Here is a 27,202-nt window from a genome sequence, read left to right as displayed (position 1 = left end):
CCACTATTTGGTACCCATTTTCTCTCAAGAAGTGATTGTGACAGCCAGAACAAAAGTGCACAACAGAGTGCTCACGAGCACCTGAATGATTTGAGGCAAGGGATGCTACCTAACACTACTGCATCAAGGAGATCTGTAACAGTTGCAAATACATTTACGTCTCAACAAATTGTGTCGTTGCAATAAAGTAATGACATGACTTCACTTTTTTCTTCGCCCTCACTCCCCGTGAAGGAAGTACTTCCTTAAGTGAGTTAGGTTGCCACAAAGAAACAGATATTTGCTTCTGTTTTACTGTATCAGAGAGAAATTCATATATATCTAAAACTTTTTTTGAAAGACATTTGCCAGATTGTTACAGTGTGTCACGGAAGGAGAGGAACCAGCCGCAGGCGGCACTATTTTGGGGGCGGTGAGCACATGTGTGGAGGCTGTTTCTGAGCAGCCAGTCCGTCACTGCATAATCTGCTCACAGCGATAGCATGCGTAAAAATCAATTTGTGCATCTCGACTCTAAAGAAGTGATCTTGAATTGTCAAACTCGGGCATTCTATATTACTACGAGTTTCGATGCCCAGCATTATACATCTCTGTTCCTGGTCTCCTGTGAAAATGAATGCTTGGCACTTTGAAGAGAGTTCTAAATGGAAAGCAAACTGATGAAATTAGGAGGGCAGCCCGTTTATATTAAATGCTGAGCGCAAGAGATCTTGTGCTGCTGCGTCAAACGAGCTGGTGATATTGGTATATTGCGGATGCTGGCTCAATGGATAATTTGTACTGAAGCTGCACAATTTAAATGGTAAAAAAGTGACGCTCCGGTGGGAAGTATGACGTTATGGCGCAGATCATGTCTGAGATACCACTGAAATTGTGCAAGCCACAAAGCAAATGATCTTTCGCCACTCAATGTATGCTCCCTTTGGCCAACGGCATGGCGCTCATGTTTGTATTATTGGATTGGATGCTGTCACTTGCGGGTTACATGCAGATCTTTACGGCAGGTGCATTAACTCACGAAGTTGTTTTACTAGACTTCTAACCTGTAGATGACAAAGAGATCTCTGCTGAAGGTGCATTAACACTCCGAGTTGTCTTACTGAAAGTTCAACCTTGAACTTTCGGTTTTTCATTTTCTTCCTAGAATTCTGTCCTGCAGCCTGCAGGTTACGCATAAATCTCTTTGGCAGGTTGGTGAGGCCTATCGGTTGTTCTCTTTCAGTTTTAAAAAGTGGTTTGAAGATCAATCAATCAAGGCATTTATAGAGCATGATCATCAACCGTAAGGGTCTCAAGGCACTGAGGGAGAGGGGGTAGCTGCTACTGCTCGAACAGCCAGGTCTTGAGTAGCCTCCTGAAGGTCAGATGACATACATATGTCTGCAACTGCAAGTCACCAAGGAGTTCCCAAGTACATATAGAAGGAGGAGGTTGAGAGCTGAATTGCGCTATAAAGTCATAGAACTCTGATGTGATCTGCAGCATTCTTATGGCGGAGGGTAGTTTATTTCTCATAATACATGGCCACATCTTTACCCTTCTTCCTAAAATAATAAATAATTCGTTGCTTGTTCCTTTTCCAAAAATATTATGATTGATAATACGCAGAATAAATATGAAATCTGTAGTGTGAAATAAAACACACCAGTATGAACACCAATATAAAGTTCATAATTTGTTGGAAAAATATGTTGGAAGCAGTTTTATGTAAGCAACTTCCTAAAATTATTGTATTTCAGATATTGGGTATAATGCAAAGACAATCCTGGCTTTCACTGAAAAACTCTGCCATAAATGTTTTTGTTCTATGCAGTGTTGGCTTGCAGAAGCATGCACTCCCTCTCTATCCTACCACTACTCTAACCGCACTGGGCCCTCCTACAACTAAACTCTATCTAACCCTGAGGTGACAGTCTTTTTTTTAATTTTTATTTTTAGAGTTTTATATAGCGCGAACTAGACCCAAAACATTAGGTAGATAGGAATATTGTATTTTTTCAACTGTAAATACCGGAATGCATTCCATGGACACCCTTGCATTCCATATTTAACTGAGAGTTTCCGCCATTAACATTACCTGTAATAGAGGAGGCTGTTATCACCCCCTCCACCCCCCCCCATTGTTTTCTTGTTGGTGACCCTCAGCCAGTAATGGGAACAGTGCTTTGTGTGTGGAATGTTCCCTTGCACCTGGCTTTCAGTTTCCTCACTACTTTCTCTTGATGCAGAAAATACATATTTCATAGCAAAGATATTAACCCCCTGAGTGTGAGGCACAAGAGTAGATGGGCGGCGAGGTGACCTACAGTGAAGTAGAGAATGGCGTTGTAATTTAAACCCTGCCAGTCCACCCCTGCTGCTCGCCGTCCTTTTTCCCCGGCCATGGGCAGCAATCTGAGGGATAGCCCCGGGTGCCAGAAGCTCTAGCTACGCCACTGGGCAAGGGCCTGAGCAAACTGTGTAGATGGACATTGAGGCCGATTAACTAAGGTCCCTGAGACAGTGATGGTAAGAGAAAATTCAATAAAAAGTTAGACACTATCACAATCAGGTAAGCTTAATGTGTTAGGCTACATTTCAACGAATCTTTATAAATTATGGCAATCCCGCCACATTAATCCTGGCAATAAAATAACCAAGCTGTAAAGCCTGTATAACATCCGACATGGAGTCATCTCATGTAGCCAGGTTTATGTAATAAACAACACATCTACCTGCTTTTCACTAATAAGTGAAAATAAGTCCAATTTTTGATGCGCTAATGACCTGCAGTCAAGCAAGAACAGCCGCTTCATTTCCTCTTTCTTAAGGGTAGGAATATATAAGAGGAGGGACCATTACCTAATTTGAAGTTGCCGGTAATGCAACGCAAAATGTCTTCATTGGGATTAATAGAATGCAAGCAGCTACCCTTAGTACTTGCCTTCAATGTATACAGGTGTTCAGAGGAGTAGGACATCACAGTTTTAGTGAAAAGACCAGGGTTCCAGGACCCTTGCCCCGATTGGGCACGGATGGGTGAAGACTGGCCTGCCTCTGGTGCAACTCACCCCTGCCTTCATTTATAGTAGTAGCTGGGAGAACAACTACAGCACTTACCAAGATGGCGTCTCAAGGCGTCTCTTCGATTAACTAAAGTGCAAATGCAGATTCAATACAAATTTGCCAAAAACAGATCACCCAGGAGCCACGCTCCCCTGTTCAAAATCTCCAACCCTTTACAGTTCACAATCAAGTACAATTGGCTGCATCCAAGTTTATCTAAAAAGATCATACTCATAATGTTTAAAATATATAAAATACTGAGCCGGTTAGTCTGCACATCCGCGCCCCTACCTTCATTTATAGGTCAATCGTTCAAATATAGTACTAGAACCTCTGACCGCCATGTTGCTTTCATTAACAGGGCCAAAGAGATCAACATTCCCTAAAAAATGAGGAGCCAAGAATATTATAGCATTTGAATTTTTGGGCTATGGTTACGGTTTCCATAAGATGTTGCCATTTAAAGTTTTGGGGACTCGACCTTTGAGAGGCCATCTTGAGCCACCAGAGTAGTGGGTGGAGGGAATTTTCAGTGCAGTGCTGTAGACTAGGTGTATTATGCCTCGGGGAGAGAGGTGTAGATGGGTATTAAGTGGATAACAGCAACAATGAATGTTAAGTATGAAGGAGTTGTGGTATTAGTAGCATTGTGCTGGTACAAATACATATGGGAGCGTGATTGTGACAGTGTCATGGCATCTTGACTATGAGGGCAATGACCTACTTCCAAAGATGAAGCGGAATATGGAGACGAATGAGATGCCAAAAGTACATAACAACCTGCATGCACAAACCACTATGTTTACCTTATGGTCATCAAATTCAAGTTGGTCATAATGACTTAAAAAGCTTCACAAGGTGCTGAGTTCCTCAAACAGGCACTCTCATTCTGAACGCTAGTGGGTGGGTGGCTACAGTCAAAATCTTCCATGGATGTATACCTTACTAAACTTAGGGCCAGATTTACTCATTTTTCAGGCAACACAATGCAGCACTCAGAAATGCCCTGTAAGAGGTGGTCTTAGTACATGATGAACACTTATTGAGGTGAAGCACCATGCACTAATCCTGACAACCCTTATGCTGATTTTAGTGGCCTTAGATAACCATTGAAAGCTCTAAGTCGTAGCTGTAGAGGGCAGCCTTCAGGCTTAGTCCAGAAGGAGTGTTAAGCAGCTTGTTTTACAAGAATTAATCGTATAGTGTAGGTTCAACGAAAAAGAACCGCACAGTGTAGTTATAAAAAATAAGTATATTTATTATACACACTCACTAACACATTGGTATATCTTCTACCAGGAGATATCAACACAATATACACATTACTTCAATTGTAAACAGGTAAGTAGGCACAAATACACAGTGGTCTCCAGGAGGAGACCAAACCATAAACTAAAGAAGTGGAATGCGAACTGCGACCAAAGTCAGGGCTTGGACCAGGAGACTCAAAAGATCTGGGGACACAAAGAACCACCAAGGTAAGTACCTAGGGATCCCACGGAGGATGTGTGCAGTGTGGGAACAAAGCTGGGCACTCAATGCAAGTCAATGGGAAAGACGCAGTTGCAGTTCTCAAGAAGGACCCTTCCCAGTGGACCCTGAAGAAACCCTGTGGAAGACAAACGGTTGGAGAGACACCCCACCGGTGTAAACCCCAGCAACCAGGATACCTACACCAGGGAAGCTGGGTGCATAGGTGCGAAGTGATGTCGGAAACCACCGTAGACCACAATGAAGGACTTCAGGAAAGACGCTGTTGGCGAGGAAGGTGGAATAATCTGGGGGAATCTAAGGATGGATTCTAGAAGAGAAGTACCTGCAAGCAGAGGGAACAGAGTCACGGAACACCAATGACGGAAGATGCAGGAGTCATAACTGTTACCTTGTCATTGCAGCTCTGAGGACCAGGTGAAGCTGTGGAAGACCGGGAGTCGTTCACGAGCTGTCCCACGTCGGAAGTCAAGAACCAGGGGGTCAGTGTCCGGCGGGTGTTCCAACAGCCTTGGCAGCAGCAACAGATATGGTAAAAAAAAAAAAGGAGCAACGTCAGGACCAGCAAGGCCCAAGGGAATTGCAGGAGAGTCAGAGCAGGCCCCAAGCTACCAGGGGAGCCCACTGAAGCCAAAGAAGACCCTCAAGTGGACCCACAGGCAGAAGGCACAGGAGTCGCAAGAGACCCTCGAGCAGCTCACCAAAGATGAAGGCCCAGGGTGCAGAGGATGCGGTGAGGGCAAAGACCTTGGTAGGAAGAGATCCGGGAGGCTGGAGCTTCTTGTAGCCCGAAGATCTCTGGAATACAGAGTCAACAAGCCATGGCAACTGCAAGTTGAGGCGTGCACAAGGATTCTGTTCCAGTGTTTCCGACAAGGAATACTGGCCTCAAACTTGCTGAGAAGACAGGCCAGGCCTCAATAGAGTTGCAGAACCACCACCTCTTTTGCTGAGCCTTTCAGAGTCCATGGGACGTCAGGAGCGCCAGACCGGTCAGCTCAGTTTCGGTGCCTGCTGTTGCAGGGGAGTGACTCCTTCACTCTAAAGGAGATTACTTAAGGTGTCCTTGATACCCAAAGGCCTGGAGAGGAATCTGGATGAAGCACAGGCACAGACAACGAAGAAGACTGGCAGAACAGCGAGACCAGGAACAGCAGGAGTCTTCCTTGATGCAGTCTTGGTTCTAGGCGAAGTCAAAGGTGCCCAGACGGTCAAAGTTGAAGTGGTTTCGAATTATGAATCTGACCCACAGGTAAGCCCTTATGTAATCTAGGGAAAGGGTTGGAACGATTCAAGGGTCTCTCCCAGAGGAGGGGCTGGACAGAGTGGAGGACACTCCCGTGTCCTTTGTCTAGTTTTGCGCCACGGCAGAAGCCACTGGCTCCCTGAACTGGCTCATACTGGAGTAGGCAAGGAGGGCACCAAATGTGCCCTTTAAAGCAGTCTGGTTGCACTTGCAAGCACCCCCACCCCAGCCCAATACACCAAGTCCTGTCTGGGAGATGGTGTGACAGGAAACCTAATGTCCTACCTTCCCCTGCTCGGGCTCAGCTCAGCAGCAGGAGGGCAGAATTGTGTCCTGGGTCGGCAGCAGCACTAGCTTGCGGGCAGACCCTGGAAGGCTGTTGCCGGGAGCCTCCCAGAGGAGCCCCCCAGTACATGAAATCATACCTCCAACACCGGTAACTGCATTGCGGTAGGATTCAACATGTTTGATACCAAACATGTCTAGGTACGGCACAGCCAATATATAGTTAGCCATCACATAGTGAGGCATGGCCAGCATATGTATCAAAATGGGCGACCACACTTACAAAGCCTAGAGAATCGACATCGGGGTTCGTAGGGTGAGTGTCCTGCTCATGCAGGGCACCCTCACACTTATAGCACCCTGCCTTTAGGACTGAAAGACCTGCCTTAGTTGTGACATAGGTTTTAAGGGCAGTGACCTCAGATATAAGGAAACATACATCTGTCGTTAGTGGTGCTAGAACCAGCTTACAGAGGCTGCAATGGCAAACCTCTAGTCACAGTTTGAGTGGTCTCTCATGGGTGGCATAATACATGCTGCAGCCCATGTATACCTATGCCCTGGGTACCTTAGTACCATATACTACGGACTTACATGGGTACACCCGTATCCAATTTGGAAGGTACTAAAGTACTTACCACTGTCAAATTTTGGGAGGAAGCACAGTGACTGGGTCGTGATTAGCAGGATCCCGGTCAGACTAGTCAGAAAACAGAATAACACCAGCAGAAAGTGGAGGTAACCATAAAAAGCAGATCTTACTTTCCTACAGGCCCGATCTGGTTGTATGTGATTTTGCAGAAAAAATATTTAATGGAATACCATTACTGAGAAACCATTTAATCTAAACGGTTTAATGGAAATTCAGGATGAATGGCATTTACCATTTCAAAGAAACCAATTTATAGAATGTCTTTTTGTAAAGTGGTTTCAGGTGGTTTCAGCACACTTATTGTTTAAGGTGTAAATGAAATGGTTGCAGAACTTACTTTCCCAAACATTTTTGACAAAGGCATTTATTTCCATCCTTTGTGCCAGGAGACATTATTTCAGATTTATCTCTTTTATATTGTCAAACAATTACTTTGAATGCTTTATATTTGTTGTTCCCTCACCACCCCTAAACATGATCCAGCTCTGCCCCCTAAAATACCTCCCCACACAAACACCACATCCGACCCCTACACTCCACCCACCTCTGAACACTATAAGCCTTTTCTAACCCAAAAAAACCATCCCACACCTAAACTCCACCCATCCCTGAACCCTTAAAGCCCTTTCTACTCCTAAACTCTACCTATCTCTTAACCTATAATCCCCTCACTACCCTTAAATTCCACCCATTCTTGAACCCTAAAAACCCCTTTCTATACCCCAGGGATGGTTGGGGATCCCTGATCCCCTTAAACCCCTCACAAAACCTGAACTCCACTCATCCCGGACCCTTTAAACCCCTCACCATCCCTAAACATTCCATCCCTGAACCCTAAAAACCCTTTCTACATATAAATTCCACCTATCACTGGACCCTGTATACCCCACACCACCCTAAACTCCACCATCCAAAAAACCTTAACACCCCTACACACCACCCATTCCTTGAAGCCTAACAATTCCTCCTCACCCTAAACTCCACCATCCCTGATCACCACCCATGAACTCCACCTTTTTCTGAACCCTTAAAACCCGAAAAATAGCTCACCACCTCTAACCATCACCCTTCCTTGAACCCCAATATTCCCTTACTACCCCTAATCTTCACCCAAGTTAGTGATTGTAAAGGTTTCCTTAAAATTATATTTTCTTTAAAATGTATCCTTTAATTTTCACTGTATTTGTATTTCCTTAAAATTGGATTGCCGTGATTTGGTTTCCTCCATTGTGTGTTTTCAGTTTTCGTTTTTCCATTAATTCACACACATCAGTCCGATCCTGTGGATGTGTACTGTGCCCTGCAGCACACATGCAATGCAGGTCAGGGCTTTTTATTTGAGAAGTAAATACATGTTCCCCTTTTAACGTCTGCTTCCAGGAGGTATTAACTACTAATGTAAAGCCAGTCTGGCTATCTTAGTAGTAGTTGGGGCTTGGTGTTCTCTTGGCACAAAGGGAAACAGGGTTTTTTACGCTGAGAAAGATACATCTTTTCAGCTCAAAAAACCTTCTGAACTGGACAGGAAATGCCCTTGCAAGACTGTGACCACTTTGCAACGGCACAGCTTTAGCAAATATGGGTCTAAGTGTTTGGCACTTCATAAAACGTGGTTCAAGGGAGACATATTGGTGTTCTGTAAAACAAATAAATAAAATAAAAAATATTCTGGGAAGGTTGTTCATTCACTAATGCAGTTTGAGGTTTACAATTATCAGACCTGCAGGTAAGTTCAGAGTTTACAACTCTTATGGTCCTTCTCCAAGAACACTTTTTACCGCTTAACCTTTGAATCAATATTCTACCAATTGTTAAAGATATTTTGTCATACTGTAAAGCAGGACGATTCCCTTATCAAGCATGCATATTTAAATTTACAAATGACAAGCTTGTAACAAGCTTTCGTTATGCGCTTCATTCTGAGCATAAAGCAATCAAGCATTGGCATAGCCAATAGGTCTCGCCTTTGGGACCTTATAAGTATTTAGTTATGCAGCACAATATCCTTGGTGCAACAACATCAACTGTTGCATGGCTAAACACTTATAAGGTCCCAAAGGCGAGAGAGAGAGAGAGAGAGAGAGAGAGAGAGAGAGATCGAGAGAGATCGAGAGAGATCGAGAGAGATCGAGAGAGATCGAGAGAGATCGAGAGAGAGAGGCAGAGAGAGGCAGAGAGAGGCAGAGAGAGGCAGAGAGAGGCAGAGAGAGACAGAGAGAGAGAGAGAGAGAGAGAGAGAGAGAGAGAGAGAGAGAGAGAGAGAGAGAGAGAGAGAGAGAGAGAGAGAGAGAGAGAGAGAGAGAGAGAGAGAGAGAGAGAGAGAGAGAGAGGCAGAGAGGCAGAGAGGTATACTTAAAAGCTTGAAATGTGACTTGGGAGATGGCAGCCATGGTCATGTGCAGCTGCACGTAAAGGTTGCTCATTCAGGGTGCACTAGTGAAGAGAGAGGGCAGCTAGATGGGCAGAGAGGCTTTGATGGCCACTGCATAGAGAAGGATGCGGAGGCTGGGATATCTGGTGAGATGCACGTGGCTCAACAATGTGACAAGCTGGTTTTAAGGTGCATTGTGATAAGTGTGGTCTGAAATAGAAGATGGCTATTTAACCACTGCCCACATTAGGGGCGAGGTGACGTGGAAAATTGTGTAGGCATCCAGTCTTCACATGCGCAAAGCGATAGAGGCAGATTGCAAACCCCTCCAAGAGGAGCTCGCATGGAGAACCTAGGTGAACCAGAATTTAGGTGTACGTGACAGGCCGTGCGAGAAGACGCGAGAATCTCAGCATGTTTATTAAGGAAGCAGAAATATGATAGAAGCATTCAAACACTGAAACAACTAGACATGGTTGAAAAAGCTACCAGTTGTTAGTGAAGAGGACAGCAACAGGAAAGAAACTTCATAAGAACCTGAGAACACATTTTTATACAATGCATACCCCAGCTGGGATGCTCGGGGATAAGGGTGGATAGGCCTCTAGCTTAAGAGAATTGGTCCTGGGGGTTGCATAAGAGAAACTTTTCTTTGCTTGGGGGACCGGGTGGAAAGGCAAACCGTGAATTCACAAACAATGTTTGGATACACAGGGGGAGACTGGGTTGTAGACAACTTGATGACTTGTCTACTGTGTATTTTGGGGAAAGGAATGTTGTAATAATTATGCAAATAAATATGCATATCAAATTGTGTGTATTTTGTTGTTATGTTTTCTGAAAGTAAATCCGGGCTGAGATCGCAACCTTTTCCCAAAAACAATAACGTGCGTCTCAGGCTATGATCCAATGACGGTTTTACGGAGGCCATCGACGTGGCCCCTCCATAAGCCTTTCTCACACTTAGACCTGCTGTTGCTGTCTGACCTGCTCTTTTCAGTGCCATTAGGACTCAGTGGTCGCCATTTTGCTGTAGAAGAAGGCAGTTTCCTCCACTGAAGGCCCTGAAGTTTACAGGCCTTGGATATCCGAACAATTTAATTAGGTGGCATTTGCTACGTTTGTTCTCCTGATAAGGGAATGAGTCATGACATAAATAAATGTAGACAATGATGATGACTGAATGCTGTTTCTGACCTGTGCCTTCACTCCCGGCTGGCTCGAGGAAGCTGGGAAGCGGCGCCAACTGCCGGTAAGAATGTGTGCAAGAAATCTGGTAAAGTGTAGAAATGTGGCACCACGGCAGAACTGGCTGACCTATCTGATGGGTCACCACAGGCTCCGGAGACTGCAAATGGGACTACACCACCGAGACACACGTGGGGTCAGTGGCAGCGCCAGGCATGGGGTATGTAAACAGAGCTCCTGCTCTGTCCTCTGGTGGAAGGCCCCCTTGTTTGCAGGTTGGAGGCTTGCTGTTCCTAAGGCCTTAGTGCATATTTGAAGGAAACCAGCAGAGATGCCATCAGCACACTGCTGTGTCTAAAACAAAAGATTAAAAAAGGGGCGGGGAAGTGGGGGGTGGAAAGGGGGAGATGGAAGCCTCGGCGCCCGGCGAGCGTAGGAAGTAGAGCCGAGAGGAGTGTGGGCAGAGAGGAGGGCTGGGGAGAGAAAGGGTACAGTGAGGTGAGAGGAAGGAGGGAGCAAAAGATTGGGAAGAAGGATGCCGAGGGAGGCAGGGCTGGCAGAGTGAAGCCAAAAGGAGTGAGGAGCAGAGTGGGGGCCAAGACATGCGCGAAAGTTAATTGAGGTGCGCACGCGATGGCAAACGGCAAATGCAGGCTGGCGAGTGGTGTGTGATGTGCGCGCACCATGACGAGAGAGGAAAGCCAGATGGCACCTCTGCTCGTCACCGTGCGCGTAACCGCACGCTCTATGCCAGCCAAAAGCGTGTGGTCGAACTTTTAAAAGCCCATACACTAAACGTCTCACCGAGCGACGCATGCGCTGGCTCAGGCGAGACCTAAAACAAGACTGCTAATGAATATCACATAATTGCTATGTTAATTGAACTTAACTTCTATAGCCCAAATCACCCCTTGAGGGGTATCTTGGCGCACAGCAAGATTGCAGGCAAAGGAAGAGCCAATCAAACCAATTCTGGCATGAGCAGTTTCCTGAATTTCAGTTGGTCAGAGCAAGTACACATGTGGTAAGGTCACATGTTCCAGTACAGTGGAGCTGGAAAAGACCAACCTCCTGTTCGGGATTTTCGGATACACGGGGGAGCGAGCAAAGCTTTGTCACTTGATAGGAGGTGCCTAGCTGAACAGTAAAGTTTTAGCTTTTAAATTAGCTCACTATATGAGTACTGTTCCACGGAACAAACATTTAAATAAATAAATAAAACACATTAAGACCATGGTCTCCTTAGAATGTGTTGAGGGATACTGGAAAAAGGAAGAGGTCATTCATTTGCTGCAGTTCCTCCCTTTTTGCATGGATCGGAACAAGTAATTTATTTCCTCTTAGCTTCCTGCTCATTTGAAGACTGTCTGTTATCCAGCATGACCACTTTATACCTCATTCCCTTGAACCTGACCTAAAAATACTGTCATTCCTTCTGACCCATTCATACAACATCCACAATCAGGGTCTTGCAGCTTACGTTTCCTCGCAGTTACAAATTACAAGATTACTTAGTGCACAGCCCTAATTCTCCAACTGCTCCCACCCCCACTACCGTGTAATCCCATAACAGTGTTTGCAGCTTGCACCCACTTCAGAAGAAAACAAAGCACAATGGTGCACCAACAATGCCCCTTTGTTGCATACAGATCAGATGGGGGGGGGGCATTCTTTAGGCCTTTAAATGGCTTCTTCATCAGAAAGTTCCCTCTAAATTGAGCAGGTCTGATGAAGCATGGGCCAAAACAGTCGGAAGGTCAATCTCCATAAATCAAAATATTATATTTCTGTGTCACCTATGGAACAAGAACTGGCAAAGCCTAAAGGTCAGATCTGCATTTTCAGTTATAAGCCAGATGTACTTGCTTTGCCATAGTCACTCGCAGACTGATTTTTTTTTTACTTCAAGAGCAACTGTGGTCACTATGAATGCCAGAAAGATGAACCAAATAATCCTAAAGATAAAAATAAAAGGATAACAAAAGGGATTGCTTTTTGGGCCTGCTGCTAGCCAATACCTTTTTATTTTACTGAAGTTATATGTATAATATACTTACTGATAGAGGCTTTCAGCCAACCATTTTCACCTACTTGTCTGTTGTTGTGTCATTCATATTTCTGGTCTACCCACTACAGCATAATGCATGGGGCAGTGTGACAGACCAATTCAGCCACTGGCGAACTTCACTGTGAGTCACTAAGAGAGCAAATCTTCACTGTGAGTGACGGCACTCTGCTCTTTCAGAAAAGGCAAATATGCACACAAAGTAGTACCATTCAGTGCCAGGGCAAAAACGTGCTTATAGAGACCAAAAATACATTTTGCTTTAAGTCATCTTTTTTTAATGTGTATAAGGGCCCGGCAGCTCACCCCAAAAAAGTTTTACAAAAACCATGACAAGACAAAACAAACACTAACAAAGCCAAAAGGCTGGCAGCCAATGCCAGACCAAATGGACTTGACAATGCTTGTTATATACCATGCAGGTATGAGATAATTTAATCTGACACCAGGGTTGGATTGCGATCAAAAAAATCGGCCCGGGCACCTAAGAAAAAAAAAAGTGGCCCATACTGGCATATTACCTTTCCGCTAAACACTGTTTCGGCGAAGTTTTATAAAAAATAAAAAAAGAGGGGTGGGGGAAGTCTCTAACAGAGAGGCATGAAACACACCAGAAAACAAGTGAGGCCACTTCTGCTCAGGCCCCCTGCCCCGCAAGATATCTATACATTAATGGGCCAGTCCAGCAAGAGAAAGGGAGTGACAACTCTGCCCGTTGATAAAAGGGAGGTAATGGATGCCAATCTGCCTCCAGAAAGGCTACTCAGGGCCACACTGGGCTGCTGGCGGAATCCGAACAACGCAGACACAGCCCAAATCGGCCCCCAGACTGCTCAAAAAAGCAGCCCACAGCTGGAACTCGGATACCAGCCCCTTGGCCGTTGCCAGAGTGCCCGCCTTACCAATCCAACCCTGTCTGACACAATATGTGCTGACTGAGTTTACTCTTCAGATGTACACATATTCTTACATCCATTCCAATTTAGGCACTCCTTAGGAGGCGGAAGGATACATCGAAAGGACAAATATCATGATGGTGGGACTAAAATGAGCTGATACCAGATACAATGGTCAATGTCTTAAGACAATGGCTGAAGAGATCTCCCCAAAGAAAGACAAATGGACTGAAGGGCTGCTGGACAGAATAAAATAAAAGGTTGGTTTTGCCAGACTTAAAAGGTGTTGCACCAAAAGCTACTGTCATACATCAGCCTTCAAATGAAGTTCATCTTGCAGAATATTTCACCAAGGGCTTGAACTTGTGCTTGCCTCCTGCTGAAGTCTCAGGGAGAACAGACTTCACCACTAGCTCCCCCCTGAATTTCCTTGATGGGAATTCTATCTGCAGAAGCCTGCGTGTCACTGGGAGCTGGAAGCGCGACGCAACAAGAAGAAGAGTTTCGCCGCCTCAGCTGTAGTCATCGCATCGCCGGAGAAGCTTGCCGCCGCATCTCCCAGAAGCGTGCCTTTGTCGCAGCTGTCTGCTGTCGCATCACCGGAGAAGCGCGTCGCAACCGTGAGGGTCGTCGTCGCATCATCAGAGAAGCGTGTCGCAGGGCCTGTCGCGGCTCCAAAGTACAGAGTCGCTGCAAGACTGCCAGGGCGTGCCCGCATCGTCTCAACATCGTCGCATCAAGGGCGCCATCTTATCGCATCGGATTGTCGCATCGAGGCGCCATCTTGCCGCATCGCAACCGGGATGCAGCACAAGAATCTACGCATCACCTCCTCTCCGTTAAGGATCAAGACGCATCCCCTACTCTGCGCAACCATTGAGCCGCGATGCATCGTCTCCCCCGAAGCAAGGAACCGACGCATCTCCAACGCTGCGAGCCTTTTGTTTATTTTGCGTTACGCATCCAGGTACTTTTGTGAGAACTGTGTCGCATTTACCAACAAATTGAACTAAGTTAACTCTACAATCTTTAAGTCAATTTTGAGTACAGTATTGTGGATTTTTGTCGTTTGTGGTCTTGTGTTAAGTCTATATAAAGAATACTTATTTTTATAAAACCTGTGTGGTGTCCATCTGTAGTGTTTTCACTGTATTACTGTATGGGTTCACAAATGCTTAACACACTGCCTCGGAGATAAGCCTGTCTGCTCATGCCAAGCTACCAAGGGGGTGAGCAGGGGTTATCCAGTAGTGTAATCCCCTTTCCCTGACTTAGAAGCAAGGGTCCCTATTTGGTCAAAGGTACCTACCTCTGCCAACTAGAGACCCCAGTTCTAACAACAACTACTTCTGAAACAGTATTGCTCCTACCTTTAAACAAAGCTATTCTATTGGCATGCCATACTTTCCCCATTGCTGAGCAGAGCAGAATTGCATAAAACTTTAATTACTTTAAGAGGAGTTGAAAATGTACTTTTCCCTTTGCGTGTAACCTCCCTTTTTTACCTTTACCACATCACCAACACGTAAATACAAATTTTCAGAACCATGTGATTGGTCATATTTGTTTTTATACTTAGTCTGACTCACAACAAGAGAATCTCTCACTTTCATAAGACAATGACACAGTAGTGCTATTCAACCACCCAATGTTGTCCTTAGTGTGAAGAGATCTCCCTCTCATCAACTCAAAAGGTGAATGACCAGAGGATTCACATCTTGTCACCCTGTATGCAGTTACAGTCTTCCTCAATTCATCCTCCCAATTCATGTGATTGCTAAAAGAGAGTTCAATAATCCCCTTTATAACTCTATTAAATCGCTCAATGCTTCCATTTCCTTCTGGATGATATAGATGTGTAGTTCTTTGAACTATTCCTGCTTCCATAATGAATTTTTTTAAGTTGTCACTGACATGTCCACTATGGTCAGAAACTACGTCTTTGGGTAAACCTTCACATCCAAAAACCTCAGCCAAGAAATGCAACGCATTCTCCGTATCAGCTCTCTCAACAACTTTGACTTCTGGCCACTTTGAGAAGTGATCAATCAATACCAGAATGAATTTCTGTGAACCGTTGGTGTCTCTTACAGGTCCAAAAACAACAATACCTACTCTCTCCTATGGCATGCCAGGAATGACAATAGGATGCAAAGGTGATCTGTAAGTGACAAGACTTTTATCGGAATTAGCACACTGCACGCAATCCCTAACAACTCTTTTGATGTCTCTATCCACACCAGGCCACCAATAAGACTGCTTGATCCTACTTTTACTCTTTACAATTCCTAGATGGCCTGCATGACAAAGATTGATGAGTTTGTCCCGAAAGTCTATGGGTGGAACCAACCTGCCACTCCTAAGTAGAAGACCAACTTCCACAGATAATTTGTTCCTGACCTCCCAAAAAGGAAGCAAGGTACTACTCAAATGTGCTTTCTCTGCCAACCAGCATGGATGTAATCAATGACAGAAACTAAATGTTTGTCCTGAGACAAGCACTTAATCCATTCCTCATTGGAAATGCTGTGTAATTCTTCTCCGGAAATAGTTGCTACCAGTCAATCATTCCGTTCATTCTTAACCTCACCAATGACGGGCAACGGACACCTACTTAAGAAATCAGCTATTCTGTTACAAACACCAGGTACGTAAATGATCTCATATACAAAGTCCAACAATTGCACTGACATGTTAGAGATCCTAGGAGACACATTGCTAAGTCCTTTATAAATTAGAACCTTTGTGAGAGGTTTGTTGTCCGTTCTTACAGTAACACAGGTGCCCCACACGTACTGGCTAAAATGTTTGAGTCCCCAAACATCCTAGAGCTTCCCTTTCAATAACGGAGTATTTTTCTTCTGTGGGAGTGAGGGCCCTGGAAGCAAATGCAATCACACACTCTGTGCCATCCTCTTGCATCTAGGATAGAACTGCACCCAGACCCTTTCCACTTGCATCTGTGGTGATGACGCTTTTTAGACTAGGTTCAAAGCCTTTGAGTGCCGGAGCTGAGCCAATATCTCTCTTGATATCATCAAAACATATTTGACACTCATCATTCCAAACAAATTTGTACCCCCGTTTTAACAGTTGTCTAATACAAAACATTTTTTCAGAGAAATTTCGAACAAATTTGGAATAGAATTCGACCAGGCCTAAGAAGGATCTGACATCTTCCTTGATCTGTATAACAGGTGCTCCATTGATGGCATCTACTAATTCTGATTTAGGACAAATTCCTGATGCATTGATTTCATGTCCCAAGTACGTTACACTCTTTGTTGCGAATTTACATTTTGACTCCTCAGCAGTAAACCATTTAACTCCAGAATTTGAAGTACCTCAATCAGCACCTTATCATGGTCTGCTCTACTTGATCCCAGGACAAGAATGTCGTCCTGGAATAAGACGACATTCTTCATATTTTAAAATATTTGGTGCATGAGCCCTTTGAACATGGCGGCAGCAGAAGCCAACCCAAAGGGAATCCAATGAGCTCACCAGCAGGCTCGAGCTCACAAACATAACAATAAGCACACCCCGTGTATTTATCTGTATGTTGTATTATGGTTTTACAGTAAGATACCTTCAGACTGGTGGTATGTGTAGTTAAAATGTCGAAGATAGTGGCAAGCACTTTCAATTTCTTCCTGTAGACTAGTTAGCAAAAGTAAGGAAGTATTTTTAGAGACTTCTTAGCTAGTCCTAAATTTGAAATTAACACTGCACTTCAGCTAGCAATAATTGCGGGAATTGTGGGGATACACTCAAGTGCAATGTTTTAAGTGCGTAAATAACAATTTTCAGAGAACTTGAACATTGGTAGTATTGCCTTGTATGAACACTGATATTTTATGCATTCTATGTCGTGTATGAAAGTGTAACTTTTTGACTGTTGTACAGAAATCTAGAACTTTGTAATGATTTGTATTAATCGAACAAATAATTTTTTTAACATCAAGAAAAAACATTCAGTTTTTGTTGAAGTGATTACCATATTTATGTTATTGTACCACTCGTCTAATGATTCAAAGATGTATATGTAATGACACGCATTACAGCCCACCTGAGTACTGGGCAGCACATTATATGATCTCCGCAGCAGAATAAAGAGAACTGATGCAAAAAAACACTTAGGAGAATACAAATAATTACAAGCATTAATTGAAATCAAATAAGCGTGAGTCCCATGAGATTACAATCGAGTAATAAAAATTCAACCAGGCTTGATAATGCATTTGTCACATAGCTCTACTATGTTCATTGGAAATCAGGAACTCAAGGTTGAGGCACTTCCACTGAGCTAGACTGATTTTCCTATTGGGTACTGCACAATAACGCACCTTTATATCACAGGCATACGGGTGCACATCCTGACCAATCTTCTCATGAAATGCACACAGGAATTTTAAGGCTTCTTCTCTGCAATCTCGAAACTAAAATCAAAGCAAAAAAGAAATAAATAATAGGAGAATCAATCTGTTGTCTAAAATAAATAGCCTTACATGCCAAGAAAGTACACGTTATTCCCCTAATGGAAAGAAAAAAAATAGAACAAATCTTACATCTTCAATACTGAGCGACTTGTAGACAAACTCCAGTAGCCCATACTCCTTAGAGAACACTAATGAAGTCTGTAAGCCTGCAAGAAAAGAAAAACGTGTCTTAAAAGGCGCAATGCTGATAAAAAGTCATGGATATTGCAAAGAAAACCACATCCAATATAAATGGTAAGGTGCCCATCATGGGTTCTATGCCTTGGTTGCAGTGTTTCTCCGGTTACGTTAGACCGCTTTAGACCCTTGTGATGGATCCAACTTAGCCGCAGGGTGGAAAAAAGCCTAAAGCCACACATCAGCCAAAGGCTTAACTAACTATACGCTGAACTCTGAAAGGCTAAAAATCAACTGATCTCTTCAACGTCAGCTATTATATGAACATGCCAGACTTATAAATGAGATTTCATTCCCATTATCACATTTATGCCAACATTCAATCAGATCGAAGAGCGAACCGTGAATTAAATCATTCCCACCGGTGAATGTGAGTCAGCATTCGCTGAGAGAATTACACTAATAGAAAAAAACATGCACAAATCACTAGAAAATACATAGATTTATGAAGTGTCATGAAAAACGCAAGGGGGTGTTCTTAGCAACCAAAGATTTCTAGTGCCTCCATTCTTTTGTTTATTGGTGCTAAAGTAGCAGATTCTAGTCTCAGGTGAGGGGATTTGATTCTTGATGCACTTTCCAAACTCATTGTGCAAACCAAGAAATCAAAACAAGGCAATCAATGTAAGAACTCTGTGATTGATGAGAGGGAATGTCTATGTAGCAGTATCTGAACAGAGCAAACTTAACTGAGGAACAACTGAACACTGGTTGAGATATGACAAGATAGGAATTAAATCTAAAGCAATAAAAAAAATGGTTTACAAAAACCATAAGAAAATAATGTGATGTAACATAAGGACAGACCAGTCTTTCCATCTCCTTGTCTTTTCCTAAGAAGGTTTTTATTTCTTTCCTACATGCTAATGCCAGTGTATGTTTAGGTTATTAAGCCAATGGTGTGCCCTATCACTTGCAGTGTAAGCCAGATTCCACTTTGGCATCACGTTTTGCGCAGGCCCGTGTCTCTATCTGGGAGTTGAAAAACTAGACTTAAAAAAAAAACAATTATGAGATCTCAAGCACAATATGTGGTGTTCAGACAGTGGCGGTTTCTCCGCTATGGCGGAGGAGTATCGCCCCACTGTTTTTAAGCAGTGCAAAGTACGAAACATAAAATTATAATAACTTTGAGTTATCATTTTATGCTTCATTCTGCTTTGCAGGCGGGCTGCTCTGCTCTCTGAGCAGGGCAGAAGTGGTTTGCCCACTCCTAAGTGCGAAATAACTGCTTGGTCGGCCCTCTCCGACCGCCCAAACCAGTCATGTGCACTTTTCCTGTTCTCCAAGAAGGCTGCAATACAGCCTGCGTGGAGAACATGCCCAGGTCCCCATTCCCTGGCTGAGGGTCGAACCAGGACGCTCAGACCACTTACAACGCTTCATTACAGTGGGGCCTGGTTGTACTTCCTGTTCCTTGAGTCAAGACGAGGAGAGCAGGACCAGAGACACTGGACCCGGCGGTAAGTTACGTTTATTTTCATATTGTGCACCCCAAGCCCCTCGACCCCCCCAGCGCTTGCCCCACCCCCATTTCCACCCCCATTTACTATGACGGCCACCACTGTTCACATAAGCTCCATTTGTATGCTCAGATTACCTCTCTGTACAGCAAGAGATCTCATGTAACCCAGTCCTTTTCCCTTCCAGCACTATCCCAGCTTAGACACTGTAAATTCATTAAAGATAACCAACTGGATGATACAACTACTGCTTTGGCATTTAAAACCATATTGCTTATACACCATTTCCTAAGACTTATGTATAATAATTTGATTGCATTCAATTATCTGTACTGAAATTAAGATAGCAACTTCTATCCAATGATCTAACCTAGCTAAATCATGGCTCATCATTTACTGCCAATCAGTCTGATGTATCAGTTGTTTGCTAAATCTTTGCATTATCTGCAAAGAAGCATACCTTTATTTACATGTCTCTGTAGGCCCTAAACTTCAGAGGTCTAGGACAAAAAGCTTTGAAATTACATTTTATTACAAAACAAATCAAGACTAATAACTCAAAACTAATACCATTGTAAAATGTTTCAGCTGTCCTGTTTTCAGTGTTTATTTTTTGTGGATTTCAGTGGGATTTTCTCAGTGTTTTCCAAACCTTTTGAAATCAGTGCTGATCAGTGTTTATTCGGCTACCAAACCCCCAAAATACAGAAAAACTGATTCAGTCTTTACAAAACACGTGTTTTGCAGTTATTGTTATAAAGCACATTCAATTTAAGGGAGAGTAATATATAGTGCCTTCCAATTTACAGTGGGACCAATGGACTAATTTGACACTGTTTTGAGAATAGAATGTATGTGTATTGCACTCTCACTCACACTTGCATCTCATTACCCTCTCTCACATCTCACTAACTCTCACACTTTCTCTTTCAGGACTCTGTCTGGTTTAAAGGATTATAAATGGATTAAAAAAGCAAGAGGGACACCTTGCAGCTATGGATTTTGTTGATACGTGTAAAGCCTTGTGTCATTTTTCACAATTTTCCCAAGGGCATGGTGATAGCACTCTTTTCACAGATACCTATCACTACACCTTGCATTGAATGTTTAAAGCCTAGGGTTTTGAAAAATTGTTCTGCTGTGCATACTGAATTGGTAGAAAAAGGGGCTGATGGATCAAATGGTTTTACCCATTCTGTGACAGTAGGAAAATGTGATAATGCATATTGGACAATGGAATCGATCCCCTGGAGACAGCGCGCGCATGGGTGGCACTGGTGGAGTTGGTAAAACACCCAACGATCGATACCGATGACACCCCGAGCAGAGCGACCCTGCAGTAGGCAACTGAGTTTGGGAGGCACTGTTCAGCTAGAGTGCAGAGCGTAGGTAGAGCGGGACGACCCTGGGAATCCACCTATCCCTGACACCGAAACTTGAGGTCTGGTATATATAGCCCACGGAACATCCCTGTCCAGCCCGCGGATCAAACAGAAGCCATTTTATTTACTCAGCGGGAAGGGCGTAGGGGGTGGGGGGAGGAGGGGTTAGTTAAAGTTGGGGAGGAGGGGAGTTTGTTCGAGTCACATCATATAGGTGATAGTCGGGGAAATATCGATTAGCAGATCTCATTGCCTCCTATTGTAGGACAGAGGGTGGGGCAAGAAGGATTAACCCCATTTCCGGTCACATCACCCCACATCTAGAGGGGTTTTTCCTTTTTGTACAGATGCTGATGATATAATGGAAATCTGTAATGTCCAGCTGAATCCTAACTTTGATGTTAGATTTGTCCTTTACAGCCCTCTTCGGGTTCTTCACTGCGATTATGCTCTCATAACCTAATAAAATGTGTTTAAAAAAATAATAATGCATATTGGCCAAGATTCTTATGAACCAGCCATTTCACTAATCAGTCAAAGAATTCAACACTGCAGAAATATCAAATATAACATTAATATTCTAAGGTCCTCTACAGTGTATAAAATAATTAGATCAGGCCTAAGGATGCTGCTAGGCCCTGCACCTTTAATCCATGCACATAAAACTGGAGGAAACAACAGTAGGAAGAAACAATGTTTTAGTGACATCCCTAAACAACAAAAGTCAAGCAGAATAATCTTAGGTCAGTCTTTGTTGCTGCTACCTTGCATAACAAAGTTACAATGTGTTAGCCACTTCAGGAGGAAATACACAGAACTCATTTGCTCTCACTTTCCTGTCTTTGAATATCATTTTAGTTTGTGTCGGTGCAGGTGTTCATCAGTGGTTACACGAATGAGGACTGTTTCCCTTTCATTGGGGTTTTATCAGTTATTATAGGAATAAACCTAAAACAGGATAGACGAAATATTTTATATTTTCCTGATTCAAGACAGTTTTGAAATATATATCAAAAATGCAACTTTACAGAAACAAGGTAAGTTGCCCAGAACCATTGACATTCCTGTGCAGCAGAAATGACATGATAAAGCAAAATCACCGACATACATGTGCACCTCCACTGAAACAAATAGAAGTAGCACCCAATACATATGTTGGTGGTGTTCTAGAGTATTTTTAATAAAGTTCTAACAACAAGGTGTCGTCTGCCACAGGCATTATGATGGGTTGTTTCCTTGGGACATGAACTGAGATTCAACCAGTATTTTACCTGCTGGAATAATGTTTAAATCTGATGTTATTTTCACAGTATAGAATGGGTAGGTCACATTTATAAGCATGGATACAACGTATGAGGCATCATTTCTGCTCTGGCTTAAGTGTGTCTAATGTGCATCAAGTGTACCTACCTGGCAAGTAAATACCTTTGCTGCTGAACATGAATATTTCTCCTTACCAAACTAACACCTAGAAGCAATGAAATATAAGACCTTTCCTTCAGAAATGAGTGGTAAACCCGTGGCTTCGTAATTTTTATTTGACGAAATTCTGTAATAAAACACACTGTTTTGCTTCATTTATCAAATAACTTATTTGAGTGGCAGAATGTCCTTACATATCAATGGGGAGAGTTAAAGTTACTCAGTGTATTGAGCGCTCTCTTAAAAACAGACCGACGTTGCTATGGTTGCCAGTGAAGACTGTAGAGGTACAAGGATTGTAGGTAGGGCTCCCGGTTTTCCGTATTTACGGATTTATACATATAAATACAGACGGAAATCGATATTTCCTTTGTCTGTATTTATATTTATAAACGGTAAAATACGAGTAAATGTTGCCGCGCTAGTCTCCCGCCTCCCGATTCCTGCAAGCAAAAACCCGATGCCTCTGGTTTTCATCTGACAGGGCAGTATTGTGTAACGTGCTAATTCTTCCAGCAAAAGTCGAAGTGGCGATGCAGGGGCTCTAGAAGGGGTGAACAACCAACAAAGCCCCATTAACAAGCGAATGGTCTTTTAAAGACCTGTGAAGTGCTCGGGGCGGCTGTGTGTAAGCTGTTTCAGCCCGGGCTGCCACAAACGTGGGGTGGGGGGGGGGAGGTACGCACTTTGCTCCTCTGAAATGTTGGCATCCACTCTTGTGTTACTTTTCACAATGTATAATTTTGAGCCAATTCGTGCCTCTGTTTTCAGAGCCCGTACGCAGAGCATGGTGAATGAAGTCACACTGAGTGTGAACGATGCCTTTATCTGTTCAGTCGAATGCTTTAAGTAACCTGGAAACACTGGGCTACCAGACTTACCTCTTTCGAGCATTTTAAACATTACAGTAAATTCTTGGGATGTGTGCATGGGCGTAGGAAGTGTGGGGGACGCGGGGGATATATCCCCCCCAGATTTTGGAGTGGGGGGGACACGGGGAACAAGGGTGGGGGGGGACGAGGGGACAAAGGAATTTCCTCTCTCCCTTCTGTTATCGCAGGGCCATTAGCACGCGAAAGCGCTACCTAATGGCCCTGCACTTGACCTGCCTGGAGTCAGAGGCCCCCGCCCTCTGCCTTTTGTTATGCTGCAGGAAGGCTCAGCCGTTCTGGGAAGGGCAGAGAACGGAGGAAAAATAAACGCTGTCTCTTTTCCTTCATGGCAAGGACAGTGTCCACTACTCCTGATCTGCCTCTGGCGGCTGCCCTCCTCTCTTTATTCCTCCATCTCTTTCTGTCTCTGTCTCGCTCCTGCTTACGTGCTGATTTCAAGAGGCAGCTCTTAAGGTACTCTCTCTTGCCTCTCCTTTTCTTTATTTGTTCCCCTGTGAAATTGATCCAAAAAAGGCTGAACACTTTGGCTGTAAATGTCCTCATTTTCTGACCGTTTTCTATTGAAAAGAAAAACCTCGGAATGGAGAGAAAAATTAGTTAAATACCTAAATAAAGCAATACAGAGTGGACAGAAGACAAGCCAGACTGTTATTTACACCCACACACATTAGCACCACTTTACAGAGTTTGCCAGTGAAAGCGCTACTTTCTTTTTATCTTCTTTCTTTGAACAACATTGTTTTCCCAGGGTGGGTAAGTGCACCATTCCTAAAGGGACTGCAATACCTGGTTGATGGGTAGAGTGGAAACGTTTAATATGATCGTTTTCAACTTTGTAATTATTTTAGCTTATAAAATGCGGCTCTGTGTTTGGGGATGTGGTCGTTTTTAAACCAAACTGCATACATTTTGAAAGGATATAAGCAATGGACATTGAAAGAGGTCTCTTCCTGGTCCTGTAGCCATGTCTTGAACTTTTCAGGCAAAATCACTTACTGATTTCTGAATAATGAGTTTAAAACCGTTAAGGTAACCATGTTTTTTTTCTGATTACAGTTCACATGCTTTGCTTATTCTTGCATTCCCTATGAGTGTTTGATTTTTCCAGGGTGTTATTAATTTTTTTTCAGGCAGCATTTTACTGTTGTCTAGTGCATAATTTGAATTTAGTCGCAGCATAATTGAGTTGTGCTGAAGGCAGTGCGAGTTTCTCTCAGTGGGTCAATGTAAATAAATGTGGAAAAATACTAGCTGTAGCGTCGCCTTTTGCTTGTGGCAAAAATAAATATGGATAAATACAGAAAAAAAGCCCAAAAAATAAATATGGATAAATACAGACGGAAATGGGAAAAAAATAAATACCATAAAACCGGGAGCCCTAATTGTAGGTCACTGAAGAAAACTGAGCTAGGTTGTTTAAAATGTAAAGAGTGAGGCCTGAATAAAGGTCTCTATATTTGATTTGGTGGGATTATGTACTGTAGAACAATGAAGAGGTGACTATACTGTGTACATTTTTAATATGTACCTACTGGCAAAGAGTATGGAGTGCCAGATGGCAAAACTGCAATAGTTAGCTGTTGTAACTAAGGTTTTTCATCATTCCCAAAACCAGGGTAGGAATTAATTTTGGCTTACTCGCATGCATGGGTCCACTTCACTTGCGAGAACTGCATGGTGAACAGATTGGTGACTAAATAAAGTGACCTCTTAATTGGGAAGCTGCATTCAATTAATAAGTATGGTGCATAGAGAGGATGGATGTTAACACTAGATGGTGAGTAATGCCCCAGGGGCACTCAAGCGAGCTCATCCCTTTTTTTTTTTTAATAGGACAAGTATTTATTTCGAAGTTTCGAACTGCTCATCATAGTGATTTACAAGGGTACAAGAGGTAATTGTAGATAATTAATATGATCGATATATAGATCATACACTTAGGTAAACACAACACATCCTATAAAGAGGGACAATATAGGTCTCCAACAAAGTAGAGATACATGTAGTAAAGGTCTGACATTGAGACAGTGCTTAATCAGTAAAATGATAATTGGCAGGAGCTATCGAATGTCAAGGCTGCTGAATAGCAAAATTGTATACTCCTGATTCGACAATATCCCTTTTCTATTCACCACCAGACCAGACACGTCCTGTCCTTTAATATGCCTCTTGCATGTTCTTTTTCATCGCTACTTTCTAGTTTGGTCACTGTTTTTCGTCTTTCTTTTTGTTTCTCTCTCTCGCAATAGAGTTAAAGTCTGATGTCGAAAAACAGGAGCTTTTCCTCGAGCATGAGTGCCGATAAGCCCCACCTGTTCAAATTAAGGGCAGCATTGTAGAGAACCACTAATACTCAATAAAGAGGAACCATGAAGGAAACCCAACGTGCTAAAACACAAATAATACATTGAGAAAAGTAGCACAGCAGGGAGTCTATGGGCCCGATTACAAGTGAGCCAAGTTGGATGCTGTTGGAAAAACCACACCCCCACTCTGAAAGGGTGGTGGTGGTCTTCCGGACACACTGTGGTAGCTTGGCTCGAGTGGTCAGGAATCAGGCTCCGTGCTAAGCATACGACATACCCAAACAATAACCATGCGTGCATCCATTCCAAAAACGACTCTACACCGTAAAAATTATGAAAATATCTTTCTTTATCTTCTTTTTCTCTTAGTTGCTGATTGGATAAAATAAATAACAATCACAATATACAAACTTTTTAGATAGTGCAGGTCAAATAAATACTGGCTTAATGATTCAATAAATAGGGGTGATCATAAATAATGAAGGCATAAATAAAAGTGCAATACATACAGGCAATTAAATATTCTGAGGCAATAAATACTGTAAACCAATAAATATTGTGCATCAATAAATACTGTGGACCAATAAATACAGTGAAGCAATAGATAGGTTAAATACAATAAATACAGTGCCCCTAATAAATAATTAAAAGCTGACAGTGACACTCAGGGAATCAGATCACTTTTGATTCCTAAGGGCTGATTTGGCCCAGGCACAGCTTGTGGGGATGTGGAAGGCTTGAGGGTGTCTACTCCCTGGCTTGGACAAGGCTGAGGCCTAAACTGAGGTAGATCAAGGGGGGAATACCAGAGACCTGGCTCTCTCTCTCCACACAACCTCTCTAGATTAGTCCCAGTTCACCCCTGGCGCAGTCAGGTTGGTTCCAGCACCTCCCTAGCCCCTTAGAGCAGTCTCTCAGGTCTCCACAGGGCCTTAGGCGCCCTCTACTCCACTTACTGCCCTTTTTCTGATGCTCCGACGCCGCTGGAGTCGTGTCGACGCCGTGAGGCGGTTCCAGTTCGATGTCGGCGGCCTCGGCACAATGTCAGTTCTTTGACGACGCCGGTAGGCGGCTCCGGTCTCGATGTCAGCGGCCTCGGTTCGATCTCGACCTCCGATTCGATGGCGTCGGGCAGTCTTTACTCGATGTCGACCTCGGGCGGCTCCGGTCCGATGGCGACCTCGACTTCGATGACGTCGGCCGGCCTTGACTCGGTGTCGACTTCCGGCGGCTCCGAAGTGCGATCCTCACTCCCGACCTCCGGTCCGATCCTCACAGGTTCCGGTGACTCCGGAGTGCGATCCTCACTCCCGACCTCCGGCCCGATCCTCACAGGTTCCGGTGACTCCGGAGTGCGATCCTCACTCCCGACCTCCGTTGCACTTCACCTCGGTCTCCGACGACTCCGGAGGACGGACTTCACTCCTCCGATGACGCCGCTCACTCGACCTCGGGTGACTTCCTCCTCGACCTCTGGTATTCCTCACGACCTCTGACGGCGCCCCTCTCTCGACCTCTGGCGGCTCCGGGTACGACGTCTGCTTTTCCAGTCAGCGCCGCTTCTCCACCTCGGGCTCCAGGTCTTAGGCTACTCGACGTCGGACTTCAGGGAAACCAGCTTCCAGGTCAGGATCTTACTGTTCTCTTGTTTCTAAGGCCTGTTCCTGCTGTCCAGGTCCTCAGGATGGTTTTTCTGACTTCTTCCCACACAGGGCTCTAGGCTGGGCTCCGTCAGTAGGGACTAGTATCAAGGGTGGGTTTATGGACCCCACTCCAGGCACAAGTTTCCACCCCTGCTGCTTCACTCCTTCCTCCTTCACG

The 27,202-nt window shown here is 43.8% G+C and overlaps 1 protein-coding gene across 2 annotated transcripts in view; it reads right to left on the bottom strand.

Annotated features, from left to right (window-relative positions):
* Nucleotides 1-27,202, bottom strand: part of PRKDC (protein kinase, DNA-activated, catalytic subunit) — a 2,754,228-nt gene that overhangs the window by 2,718,629 nt on the left and 8,397 nt on the right. For both annotated transcript variants that reach the window (XM_085605657.1, XM_085605658.1), the window contains exons 2-3: nt 17,808-17,884; nt 17,586-17,678 (exon numbers count right to left, since the gene is read on the bottom strand). In XM_085605657.1, coding sequence (XP_085461783.1) covers nt 17,586-17,678; nt 17,808-17,884 — 170 coding nt within the window. The remainder of the gene's footprint in view (nt 1-17,585; nt 17,679-17,807; nt 17,885-27,202) is intronic.

The sequence above is a fragment of the Triturus cristatus genome, chromosome 5_1 (genome assembly GCF_964204655.1).
Source record: "Triturus cristatus chromosome 5_1, aTriCri1.1, whole genome shotgun sequence".
NCBI classification, from domain to species: domain Eukaryota; kingdom Metazoa; phylum Chordata; class Amphibia; order Caudata; family Salamandridae; genus Triturus; species Triturus cristatus.
This window is presented reverse-complemented; position numbering and strand designations above follow the sequence as displayed.